Raw genomic sequence first — 13353 nt, forward strand, 5'->3', positions numbered from 1 at the left:
TGTAATCAGTGGAGAGGTCCATATCTACATCCCTGTGTGTCCTGTGCTGAAGGTGGAAGGCTCCCCAATCTATGCCATTTCCACAAAAGAGAAGGAAAATGGGAGAAAAGGGAGGCCCTAAGAGAAAGACACAGAAACACAGCTTCATGTAGACATGAACCACTTGTGGTGTGTTCCTGTTTTGCCATTTTAGCTTAGATAGAGCAGTACACTAGCTGTGCCTTCAGTCCTGCCTCAGAGGATGAAAGTAATGAAACTATGCCTTCTTTATCCAGTATGCATTGGCATAGCTACCATAGAGGCAGGGTAGGCAGATGCTATGGGGCCTGTGCAGGAGGGGGCTCGGTGGAGAAGGTAAGAGCTGTCCTATGTCCTTCTGCTTAACCCCTTATGTACTGTAGTGTGTAAGTGACCCAGTTTACTTATATGCTGCAACACAAAAAAGGTTAACAAGCAGAAGACAAAGATCTCTGCTTCACGGCACTGATAACCCCTGACCTCTGTTCGCCGCCTGCTGCAGCCAAGTAGGAAAATGTGCAGAGCTCTGTGCAGAGGTCAGGGGTTATCAGTGCACCAGCAGTAAAGTAGAGATCTCCTTGTCTTCTGAACTTTGGGTCACTTACACACTGCAGTACATAAGGGGTTAAGCAAAAGGTAGTCTGCTCCTGCACGTATGTATTTAACCATAACAGCTCCTAATGGGCCCTTAGTTAAAAACAGTGGATTGACAGAGCAAACAGCCATTGGCTCTCTGCTCTACTTGTCATTTTCACTTTTGTATCTACAGACAGGATTCTGACTCTTGTCCACATCATAGAGTATATATATATATATATATATATATATATATATATATGTATATGCAGTGCTTTGTGTTGTGCGTAGGGGAGGAGGGGCCCTTACATTTTTTTTTGCTATGGGGCCCTCTGAATCCTAGCTACGCCCCTGACGGTATGCATAGGGATCCATGTACTGGACAATACAGAAGGTTGCTGACCCCACCCTCCAAAACCTCTCTTTATCTAACCAAATCACATGCTGTTTCTTGGGATGATAAGTGGCAAATGCATTGAGATACATGTGATGTCGGTGGCCTAGGTGTGTGGACCTGAGTGTTAAAAATTGGACACTAGAAGCAGTCTGGTTGTCTGCAAAAACATTATCTATCAGTCACTGGAGAAGATAACCGGCGCCCCAAACCACTTTCCAGCCGGCAGTTATATCATCGCTCTCCGGCCCGGCATTATCTTGCAGCTTGCCATAGGCTCAGATAATTGAGGTTTTTAGAACAAGTCGGATTTTACATTTGATTTATATAAAATGGCATGCACTCTGTGTCTGTGAATGGGATGGTTCCTAGAAACCAGCAGAGCAGAGGAAACACCAATTTAACCATTAATGGTAATCTTATAGCTCCCCCTATTTACAGTCACAATGTGCCTCCCATTAGTAACTTGTGAGCTGGGCATGCACTTTCAATAAATGTCTGCTAATGTTCATGTGGAGGACAGTTATCTCTCCTGACTTTCTCCTATACAGTCAGCACAACCAAAAGGTTATGTGTTTTTAAAGCAGAATTCAGTATATGTGGTAGACTTTGAGATACACAAACACGGCCAGGCATGGGTCCCATTGACTTCAGTGGGCAGAACATGGATTGCTGCATTTTGGAATCAGAGACAAAAGTATATGCTGGAAAAATGACCTGAAAATAGTTACTAGCTCTGCCTGTGTTCTGGCCATTGCAGTCAATGGGACCTATGCCTGCTGACTGTATACACTGACATCCTAATTTAACAGGTTGCTGACATATACCTGGACTTAGCCTCAGATGGTTGTTTGGTTTAACCCCCTATAGACCTGCATACACAGCCTTGTACACTGTCATGGGAAGATGGACATAGACAGCAACCAGACATGGCTGACATCACTTATCTCACAAAAGGCATACTGTGTATACTGTGCAAAACAGGTCATTTCTTTCTCTGTGTCAGTGGGCACTCATTTGATATATTGTAAATAGCTATGCCGCATAACGGCATGGATACAGAGGCTGTGCCCATGCGACCACTGAAGGAATCTGAAGGTGACTTACAGCTGGGTTTTTACTATACTGCCAGTATAAGGGTCTATTCACACGTCAGTATATTTTTCCAATCCGCAAATTTCAGTCAGTATACAATCCGCAAATTCAGTCCGTATTGCATCCGTATTGCATCCGTATTGCATCCGTATTGCTTCAGTAAAATACAGACCCCATAGAGTTGTATTGGATGTGTCAGTTACTGTCCGTACTAGGGTCTGTCCTTTTTTTTTTGCGGAACGGATTGCAGCCCAGTACACAACACGGATGTGTGTATAGGTCCATTGAAATACATTGGTCCTATATTATTGCGGATCCGCAATTAAGGACATGAACAGGACGTATGAATAGAGCCTAAGGCTTTTGGCCGCTTAGATGCTGTGGTCAATGGAAACAACTGATGTAGGTAGAAGACTTCCACTGTCAGCCCACTGGTAACCTGTGACTGGATCACAGGCCTTCAATAGATTACCATGGCAGCCATGGCCCGAGCAAATGTCCCCAGGTCTTTCATAAGCGCCTACATATTGGGTTATCTGTCTGAATTACTAATAGGCAATAATACTTTGAACTACTATTTTTGAGTGCTTACTACTATGTATGCATTACAATCCAGTCACTGCTCCTCCAGGCTGGGCTGCCCTGCGGCGAATATGTCCATAAGATGGCAGACATGGAGGAGCATGTGACATGCCCTGCCCCCCCAGTGTCCACTATAGGCGTAGAAAGGCTTAGTGGTGGACATGGGGGGGGGCATGGTCACATGCTTCTTTATATTGGCCATCTTATGGACAGACTCACCACAGAGCAGGGCAGCACAGCCTGGAGGAGTGGAGTCTGATTTTAGTTCTGTGGGGTAAGCAGGGAGCTGCTGTCAGTATATACAGTGAGTACAGTTACTAATACAGTATACTGAACTATTTTACTATAAAGTGGCCAACCCCTTTAACATATGTAAAAAAAACACAGTGGAATTGCTGGTTATTTTTGTGCCCCCCATCTCAAGCAGTAAATAAATCATAAGTACCCTATAATGGTACCAATAAAATTACATTGTGTTCTGCAAAAAAAAACAAAAAAAAAACATGCCCTCAAAAATGAGGGTTAAATCACCGTCAGATAAAGGGAGGTGCATTGATTATCTTATGACAATGGCTATATATAGTATAGGGCCATGTTCACACAATGTATGTTTTGTATAACACATAACATAAATTGTATTGTGAATAAATGGAATCCCGGCCAGAGCCGGGAATCCAGGCCTGTCAGTTCACACAATGGAGTGTGCTCTATTGTGTGCAGCGGAGAATTCGGATGCGGGCGCGCACGGTGCATCCGGGCGCATCCGAATTCAGCAGAAATGAAGATCATCCGTCCGGTACTGCAGTACCGTCCGGGATGATCTTCAATAACACCGGCCGTTCTGTGACCCGGCCGGGTCACAGGACGGCCAATGTTATACTATATGTAAACATGGCCTTAGGCAGCAATAGTATTAGTATGTTGAAAGCAGAAAAAGGGTAAAAATGGGTTTTAGAGCCATTGTATGGGCTGCAGCTAAGTAGGAGAAATGCAGATGGTTACATTAATTTCCCCAGTATAACTGCCAAAACAATGGGTTCACTGGAGCAGTCAAGAGCAGTCACATACTTATACACATACTCACAGACATACACACACACAAACATACACACACTACCCACCTTGTTGGAATCTTGAATGATCTTAACGTTATCCGCTCCAAATTTATCACTATACAACTTGAGCAGCCTCTGTGATATTTCTGATAGTCCTGTTAATTTGGGCTCCTTGTAGATATATTCTTTTCCTTCCTCTTCCTCAAAGAAACCCTGAAAAGAGACGATAAGTATATTTCAATTCTACAGGGAAGTACTTTGGGATTCGTTCCCCAAAGCTGCGTCTTTAGTTAGTCACTTCAATGAGTTTATCACACACCCTACAGCTAGTACACATGTGCAAGCAGAACCTTTGATGCATTAGAAACAGAATTATTAATGGATGATGGAGGATTCATGTTTAGGCTGAGCGGCGACATCACTAAATTCATGTAAAAATGCAGACATGGTTTGATAGCGCTAGTTATAGGAAAAATTTAATTCTTTGCCAATTTCCATGCAGTTAGGGTGAAATGAGTCCACAGTGTTCTGTATGATCCCTAAATAGAAATGTGCACCTATACTATGTAAGGGTCCCTTTACACAGAGACATTATCTGACAGATTATCGGCCAAAGATTTGAAGCCAAAGCCAGGAATGGATTTGAAAAGAGGAGAAATCTCAGGCTTTCCTTTATGACCTGATCTCTGTTTATAGTCTCAGTGTCTGGCTTTGGCTTCAAATCTTTTCTTTGGCAGATAATCTGTGTAAATGGACCCTAACATTGCTGTATTCCTAATTGGCAAGATGAAATAATCCAATGATGGGTGAGAACTACGATACCAGTGTAAACAGGTGTTTACAGCTCAATCTCTCAATACTTGGGACACTCATCCACATTAATCATTTTGTTCTGTATGAGAAAAGTGAAGAATTTTATTACTGAGACATGTCAGATCTCCTTATTCATTCACTAAGAAATAGCAAACTCCTATTAGGTCTTGCAAAACTACAACACTTGCCCAGGCTTGATGGGAATTGTAGTTTTGCAACAGCTGTAGGGCTGATGGTCCCCATCCCTGGTGTGTTGCATAAATTGAGTAAGTGTGGCCATACACCTAAGATAGTGGACAGTCAAAATGGCAGATTTTGGCTAATTTGTCCGACCACAGCATGAAGGATCACTCTCTACAGCTGATGGCAGACTTCTGTCTGCTGAAAGTCTAGTCCGCCATGCTTGATTTTTTCAGTCAAATGTATAAGCATCACAGTGGGTTTTTCTTTTTAAAAAACTGAGTGAACTGAAGAGACTAATAGATTGGAGACTGTGCTGTTTTGCATTGTGCTAGATGACTTAACCCCATATTTTAGCAGCATAGCTTAGGCCTCCAGTGACAGCACCAACTTTACTTATTTGTGACCAGTTCTTACTGCATACCCTCTACATAGCAGACACCATACATACTAAGTTAGGGCATGCCTACTGTAAATGTAATAAAACCTTACAACAGAGAAGTTGAGAATAGATTAAACTTGCTGTTTACAAAGATCTCCATATTATGTGTGGAAAGAATGATCCATATCCACAAGAATGATCCACATAAGGATGTCACAGCTAGATACTGTATCTAGTATACAGTAGAAAAAAAAAGAAAAAGAACTATACAACAGTGCCATCTAGTGGTAGTTTAATTTATACGGCTCTAACCTACCACTTGTGTTAAGAATAATAACCTGTATGTACACCTCTTTTTTAATTAATTGCATGTATATATTTGTATATATCTATTTTACTGGACTAAAAGAATGCTTGAGTCCATCTGAACCTGGAGGTCTCTAACCCAAGCAGGCTTCAATTGATTACCGGTGGTAGATGAAGTTGGATGCCATAGGCTGTATTTATGTTTATGAGTTTCGGGCTTTTTACTCTATTCATTTTGCTTTTAGCATAAAAGAAAAGAAAAAGAAAAAAAAGATGAGCACAATTCGAGTATGCTTTTGAATACCAGTGGCTGAAGAAGTTGGATGCAGCCCTGGGGAGTCTGGGAAACCATGGATACAGCCTACATCTTGAGTTGTGCTCAATACTTGTCAATAATCTGATTTAATCTGAGAATTCTCTTACCCCAGCCATTACTGTGGGAGCTGTCAGTCAAGATACACCTGCTATCTTGGCACCTTCACATACCTTTATGTTAGTATGTGGGAGAGGGTTAAAGTGGCCGTCAAATAAGGCTTATAGGGGGCCACCTACTAGGACAACCAATGAAACTTAGAATTTGCAAAGAAGAAAATTTTGAAAGAGCAATTCTGAAGATGTGGGAGTCCCTGAATAGAGATGAGCAAATCGCCCATCGAAACAAAGCAAATCGCTTCATTTGATCAGCAAGCAGCAAGTTTCCCAGGACTGGATTCAGCTTTTCCCAGCACCCGGGGAGGAGCGTCAGGGAGCGGAACAGAGCTAAAAGACAGGAGGCTGATCAGCCACTTGCCGATCAAATGAAGTGACAGGCGATTCATTCATCTCAAGTTGTGAATTTGCACTTGAATCTTATTTCGCCAACTTGTTACATTCGTTAGCAGTGACATTATTTACAGAGAGAGCTGCTTCCTATAAACCTATAAACAGTAATGTTTTTTGGTTAGGGACTCATGTGTATCAGAAGACCTGCACGTGGTACATGAGGCAATATGGTTTGGCCAAATTATATACTAACTCCTGATGTTGGTTTTAAATGTAGCTGAATAAGCTTTCGTGTCAGCCATGGGTGCGATGTGCAGCCATTTCTGTCTTTTTGGCTTGTGCATGCTTCCTATAAACCACTGTCAATTTATTTTACTGTAAAATAACTATTTTACTATCATTTCAAACAACTCGGTTCCATGGACCCACCAGCTGGGTTCCTGCACTTGCCTGTTTTTCGGAGGTGGCCGGCGGCCGGGGCACCCCCTTCAAGGCAGTGTTGGAAGCAAGCTGTGACCTTGCAGCATTATAACCAACAGGGACACTCATTCATACCATTATTGGACTTCTGATATATATCGCCAGAACTACCAGCATTGAAATACTACTACCCTCATGGTACACTCCCGATGCCTCTCAGAAACCTAATTCACATTTGTCTAATTAGATATACATGCAGTGTGTGAACAGGGAGCTACCCTTGTGGTAAAGTGGTGGTGTTTGCATGTTGTTACAGTGGTATAACCTATCCATACAATTGCAGTTCTGTTATAAATTCAGACTTGTTATTGTTACTTGCTCTAGGCTACTTTGTTTCCTTTTGTGTATAACTTCATAGGGAGAGATGCGGGTCCCTCCAGCCTATAGCTGCATTTATATCAGAGCACTGGTGTTGCAAGCTTCTCTTTGGAATAGAAATTCTTTTTAGTTGTCTTTCTATATTTTATCATTTCTATAATGTTATAACGTTTAAAGGTTAAAAGCTGACCTTGCTTCACATGATTTATTCACTTCAAATCTAATAACACTCAGATTCCAAGGGGCTGAAAGTTCCTGTCTCAACTCCGGACTAGAATAACTGCCCTGACTGCACACCCAATCACATACATGTCTTACCAATGTACACTGTGTATCTTCCTGAATGTAATCTCCCTCTCCACCCTTTCTTCAGCTTGTCCACATCACTATCAACAGCAGTTCATTGCTTACACCAGTGCTGCTCTTATCTAACCCCTTCCTTGTTGTGAACCCGCTACCGTGTGTTACCTTTCTGTTCACATAACACCTTGTAAGCCCCAGTACATCAATAACCCATTCCCCGCACCCACCACATGCCATCTATAACAATTCTCTTCCCCAGGCAAAGTACCCATCGGTTCAGATTAAGCACTTTCTCCAGCATTAAAGGGGTATTCCCATCATGGGTAGTTATGCCCTATGCACAGTATGCACAGGACAGCAGGGAGCTGCAGGCCATGTGCAGTGTAGATTTCTGAGGTGTGCAAGTAAATCTTAGGCTTTGTTCTTATTCTACATAATGCCATAGTGTAAATAGATGCAGTGTCAAAGTCCGTCATAAATGCTGGGATGTAAACAGACACAAATGGAAACAACACTCACACATTCCACCAGAAGAAAGACACAAATGAACATCTTAGCTGGTATTAATATATTAGATGTATAATGGGGATCATGAGTAACAGCTGGCGCTGTCTGTGTGAGTGGTAAGGAAATAGACAAGCAGAAATGAGGCACTTACCACAGCCTTCAATAGGATCAGACGGAAAAAAAGAGCAAATGCATACATTAAGATTGAGTTGTGATATATAGAGGGATTGTAAAAGTCATTGCACTATGTGATTCCCAGTTCAGGAGTCAAGAAGATCTCACAAGCCATAAACCATCACTTGGACACTTCCTTAAAGCCTGATACTAGGAGGCAGTCATTGATGAATACAGTTCTGCATTCTGCAGTGGATTTATTAGACCAGATTTCATTACTGGCGACAGGCCAGGTATTTCCAGTCTGTGGCTGAGCTGGAGCAGAAAACCTATTTAATATTCACCTTCATTATTTGTTTTGGGAGATTGCCTTTACCTCCCAGCAGCAGCAGCACATGTTGGTCTATGTCTCCTGGTTTTACGACTGATCAGTTTTATCCTATGTGTCAAATTCATCACCTTTAGAATTCAAGTGAAGGATTTCAAATACAATGAATTTAAACCCACAGACATGGGAATGGCTACTGTTTATGGTATTGTTTTCTTAGGCCAATTTCAGATGACGCTCATACAGGCAGCTATATTATACTCGTTTGAGACCAACCTTAGGCTATGTTCAGACAGCGTAAAACACCGGCCATTCTGTGACCCGGCCAGGTCACAGAATAGCCGATGTCTGTGATGATCTTTCTTTGTGCTGAATTGGGATGTGGACACATCCGTGTGCGCCCGCATCCCAATTCACCGTAGGTGACAATAGAGTGTCTTCATTGTGTGGCTTGTCAGGCTTATGTGGCCACTATTCACTGAAATCGGCAACAACGACCATGAATAATTCAAAACTTACGTTGTGTGAACATGGTCTTATACTGTAGAAATGTGTCCTGCAGTCTAGTGGTGAACAGGTAGCAAATGGAATGCTGCATCACCTTTTGAGTTTAAGTCACAGGACATTTTCAGATTACATAGACAGTATATCGCCAGCCCAAACATATATTTTTAATCGGAGGGCACTCATGTGTGGTATGCTATGTATTTAAGTCTTAAAGGTATTAAAGGTATACATATGGTCTATGTTTGAGCATAGAAGACTATGTTCGGGCCATTGCCTTATGTTTTTGTCAGTATCCATATATATACTGTTAAGGTACCCCAAGGTCATGTTCATATGGCATAAGACTTCCGGCTGTTCTGTAACCTGGCTGGGTCACAGAACGGCCGGTGTCAGAGAAGATCATCCAGGCCGGTACTGCAGTAAAGTGTGATGCCATATATACAAAAATGTACTCCCTAGCAACAAACGCTTCTAGATTAGATTACCCCCATAGACTTTAAGTAGCTGGTAATTACATCATTTTTCCCCTCTCTCTAAGAAACTTAGATCTCCCTAAGTGCCTGGTTGTATAGAGCTATTCAGTCTGATTTTACACATACCTTGTTTTTTACAGATTGAGTTCTCCAGTGCCAAGATAACTGTCTTTTTATTAATATGGAAAGGAGCTCCATAAGCCCAGGGGCTTTTCCCTTGGATGCAAAAGCCCAGCTATCTATTCCTGGCTGGAGGATTGGCAGCCAGACCAAAATGGCCGTCCCTGGATTGTGTCTACCTGTGTGTATACTCCTCCCTTCTGCACCTCAGTCATGGGATGAACTATGACTGATTGCAAAGGTGGGGAGGGTTGAATTTATTTTCTTAGTTGCTATCTAGCGATGCATATGCCCCAGCTACTTGATTGACATCCACTAGGATTTACTTTCAACTTACAGAGATGAAATCCTGTGTGGTTGCTCTTAAAACCATGCTTGGTGCATGCATGGTTTTCTGAGTGTCTTCCAGCAACCTCAATGACTGTGCCTGAAGCTCAGATAAGCCCTATAGGCAGCCTGAAAAATCCCCGAAAATCATGCATGCACTAAGCATGGTCTGCAGAGCGCTTGCACGGGATTTCATTTGAATGGATGGAGTTTAAAGTAAAGCCTAGTGGATCTCAATCAAGCAGCTGGAGGTGGATAGAAGTGAGCAGAGGGACACGATCACTATAACACATCAATGGTAAGCAAACTTCCAGCATGCTTAGGTTTGTCAAAACCTGAGCATGCGAAATTTGATTACTGGTGGCTGCAGAAGGTTGATGCAGCCCTACTGAGTCCTGGAAAACATGGATACAGCCTATGGACTATGTCTGTATCCATGTTTTCCAATGCTGCATGCTCAGATTCGTATGAACCCGAGCATGTTTGAGGTTCACTCATCTCTAGTCACACCAATACCTGAAATGTGGCCCCCATGATGGTTTACTAAAGTAACCTGCTAAATTAAGGATAAGTTATGAATAACTGTACTATTGCTTTAAAGGGATAGTATCACCTATATTTTATTTTACTTTACTAATTAAATGCTAAAGTGCATTTTTTTTATAATGTTTTTATTTTCTAATTTTTTTTATTTCAATTTTTAGCAACATGGGGGCTGACATTTTACCTGGGCTTTTTTTTATAGCATTTAGTGACATGCTTTACAGCAAGACTCATGGACATAGACTGCAATAGACAGACCTTGTCCCACTGAAATAAATGTGAAGCATTAATGAGCATATTTAGACAGAACAAGAAGTCACAAATGAGTTTTAGACCTAGTGGTCAAATTTTTGAATTTTATAATTTAGTAAAATGGAAAATTAGAAAAAAAAACTTGGTTTAAACAATAGGTCATTTTCTGGTGATAGGGGAATTTCTTCAGAATTGGAGCCAGTGATGCCACATAATTTCGGATATTTATACATCAAGAATTTAGGTAAAGCATGAGCTCATAAAGGTTTCACTGATCTGTAAGGGAGGAGCTTAAAAGCCAAGATCCCGCCCCTGCTCTAAACAAAGAACCTGGTAATAAGCCTGATAGGTGGCTTCGATTGGTTGTTAATGTAACCATTTATATAGGTTACAGAAACTGTAGTCACTACTTTTTGCACCTTCCTGAATGGTGAAGCTAAGATTACAGCTAGCAATTTTTTTCTGAGCATTTCTACTGTTTAATTCAGAAAATGAAACCAGACTGCAAGACCCCCTCCAGTGTACTCTTCAGACCTGTCTCAGATTTATATCTCAGATCAGTCTCAGATATATATATATATCAGAAGATTGTACTGCCAGATATCCCCTTTTATATGTTTTCCCTCCATGATGTGTCCTTTATCTGATCTCATAGAGTTGTTGCTATCAGAATTTTATCAGGGGCTGTTTTGATTACGATGGGTTTTGATAGTTTTACAAGATTTGCTCAAGCGTCTGCCTTTTCCTCACCGCAATGAATAATAATTGTTTTCTCCAACGAAGTAAGTGATCTTTTATGTATAATGAGTTGTATAAATAATTCAAGAAGTGTAAAAAATGCATGGGCTGCCAGTCTCAGGTCTATCCTATGAATATTACACACTGACGTACTCTACTTATCAGGAGCATATATAGTTAAAAACTTAGCAGAGAAGCATACAGAGGCAGGAATTATTACTACATATCCAGAAATAAGCTGTAAATAATATCAATTAAATTAGCCTTGGCAAAACAGACCACTGACTACACAAAGCTAGATGCCTACAGTATATACAAATAGAAGGTAATATTCTAGATTCTGCTTACCTGGCCATAGAAGGCGACTCGATAGTAACGCCCAAATAACCTTTTCTCTGCATTTACAACCTCCGCAATTTTTAGGTATGATCTGTGTATACGGTAATACAGCTCTGACAGCCTCTGAAATGGGGTGAACAAATATTAGCACAATATTTTACATTTGGAACCACAATTTTCTTCTTCTTTTTTTTTTTTTAATAGGAAAATTAGTGTTGCATGCAGCCACGGACTTATGGTGTGACTGATCTGGTCGAGGCTTGTGGCTTCTGTTAGAATTGTATACCACAACACGGATGTGAACGTGTGAGTTCCATGCAAAAACTCTATTCTACATTATGGAAGCACATATGGATATATATGAAAAAAACCATGTGTCTCCCATCAGCTATCTAATAGTGTCAGCAGTTTGGAACCTGAATTGCAGCTGACAGATTCACTTTAAGATGTTTGTCCCCATAGTCATGTCATAAAATCCATTCACAAAGCAACCTAAATAAGGCACCATGTTACCTTGAAGTCTCGCTGCTTCTCAAACACGGCAATGACCGGTTTACTGACATCGGCAATCAGCTCATATCGTTCAGATTTCCAGAGGAAGTCAACACATAGATCCAGCTGCTCCACTAAAGTGCTCTGCGGTGACACAAAGACACGCAGACATATAACATGTCAAAAAATAAGGACTATATACAAGAATGGCTGGTGTGTATATACTGTATGAGCTATTTATGACAGTAGATGTTTTGCTGTGCCTCCCAAAAGATGCCAATGAATCCCACCGAATGTAATAGATTATATCATACATATTTGGTTTTCTGGGGTGAGAAAAAGCCCAGTGTTCATAAACAGAGTGGATGGGAATTAAGGTCTAAAAGGGGAATAACTGATAAAAAAAAAGTGTAAATGGGGATATATTGGCTGATTTATGAAAAGTGTAATAGAGAGAAGATACTAGTGACAATGAGGACCGTCATATGGACGACACAATGTAGAGTAATTATTATACAACTTTAGGCTTGCCTTCAACTAACCCATAAATAATTAAGGACTGTACAGGTCTGCGGAATGTCAGTGACCGGCTATCTTTTGGATAACCTGAATTTTTTTCAGGGAATTCTCCTATTGAAGGTTTTCAGCGAACATGGTACTTGTGGAATATAAAGGCATTAATAACATATTTGCTTTAGGGAGACAAAGACTAAACAGTAGACCCCAATGATTTAAGTCACAGAAGAGGAAAATTGTAAACAATGTAACTTAATCCGTGGCACAATAAATGCTTTGTTGCTGCAAGGTTCCTTTGTTACCTCATTGTATGGGGTGTCCTGCATCCCCGAGTCTTCTTTCATTGCCCCTTCTTCCTTGATGTTTGGAGTGATACTCTGAAAGGCTGGCCACCCCATGGAAAATAGACCTGTCAATAAAGCCATAATCTTAGCTATCTCCCTCAGTGTGACTGACATGGACATGATGGGAAAGGAGGTTTTACACTGATAAGTACAAGCTCATAAGTGCTTTATCTGCATTTTTCTGTGTAGTTTAATGTAACCTGTAGTTTACTTTAAGTAGCCATTTGAAGGGAAAGCTTGAGTTCTTTAATAGGAATGTTTAAGAGGTTTTCCAATGAAATACACTTATTACCTATTCATAGAATAAAGTGATGAATGCATGATTGTGGGGAGCTCTACTGTATGGACACCCCACCAATCTAGGAGTCGCTAGAACTCCGTTTCATGTCATCCACATGACTGCAGCAAGAAGAGTTTCAGTTGCCCACTATTCCAGCATGAATCCTCCCGCTCCATTTAAAACTATGGGAATGACAGAAGAACTGAGCT

The 13353-nt window shown here is 41.1% G+C and overlaps 1 protein-coding gene across 4 annotated transcripts in view; it reads right to left on the reverse strand.

The window, feature by feature from the left end:
- DOCK10 (dedicator of cytokinesis 10) overlaps positions 1-13353 on the reverse strand; it is a 222844-nt gene that overhangs the window by 12689 nt on the left and 196802 nt on the right. For all 4 annotated transcript variants that reach the window (XM_069975419.1, XM_069975417.1, XM_069975416.1 and 1 more), the window contains exons 48-51: positions 12823-12929; positions 12026-12148; positions 11522-11635; positions 3787-3933 (exon numbers count right to left, since the gene is read on the reverse strand). In XM_069975419.1, coding sequence (XP_069831520.1) covers positions 3787-3933; positions 11522-11635; positions 12026-12148; positions 12823-12929 — 491 coding nt within the window. The remainder of the gene's footprint in view (positions 1-3786; positions 3934-11521; positions 11636-12025; positions 12149-12822; positions 12930-13353) is intronic.

This window comes from Dendropsophus ebraccatus, chromosome 6, assembly GCF_027789765.1.
Source record: "Dendropsophus ebraccatus isolate aDenEbr1 chromosome 6, aDenEbr1.pat, whole genome shotgun sequence".
NCBI lineage: Eukaryota > Metazoa > Chordata > Amphibia > Anura > Hylidae > Dendropsophus > Dendropsophus ebraccatus.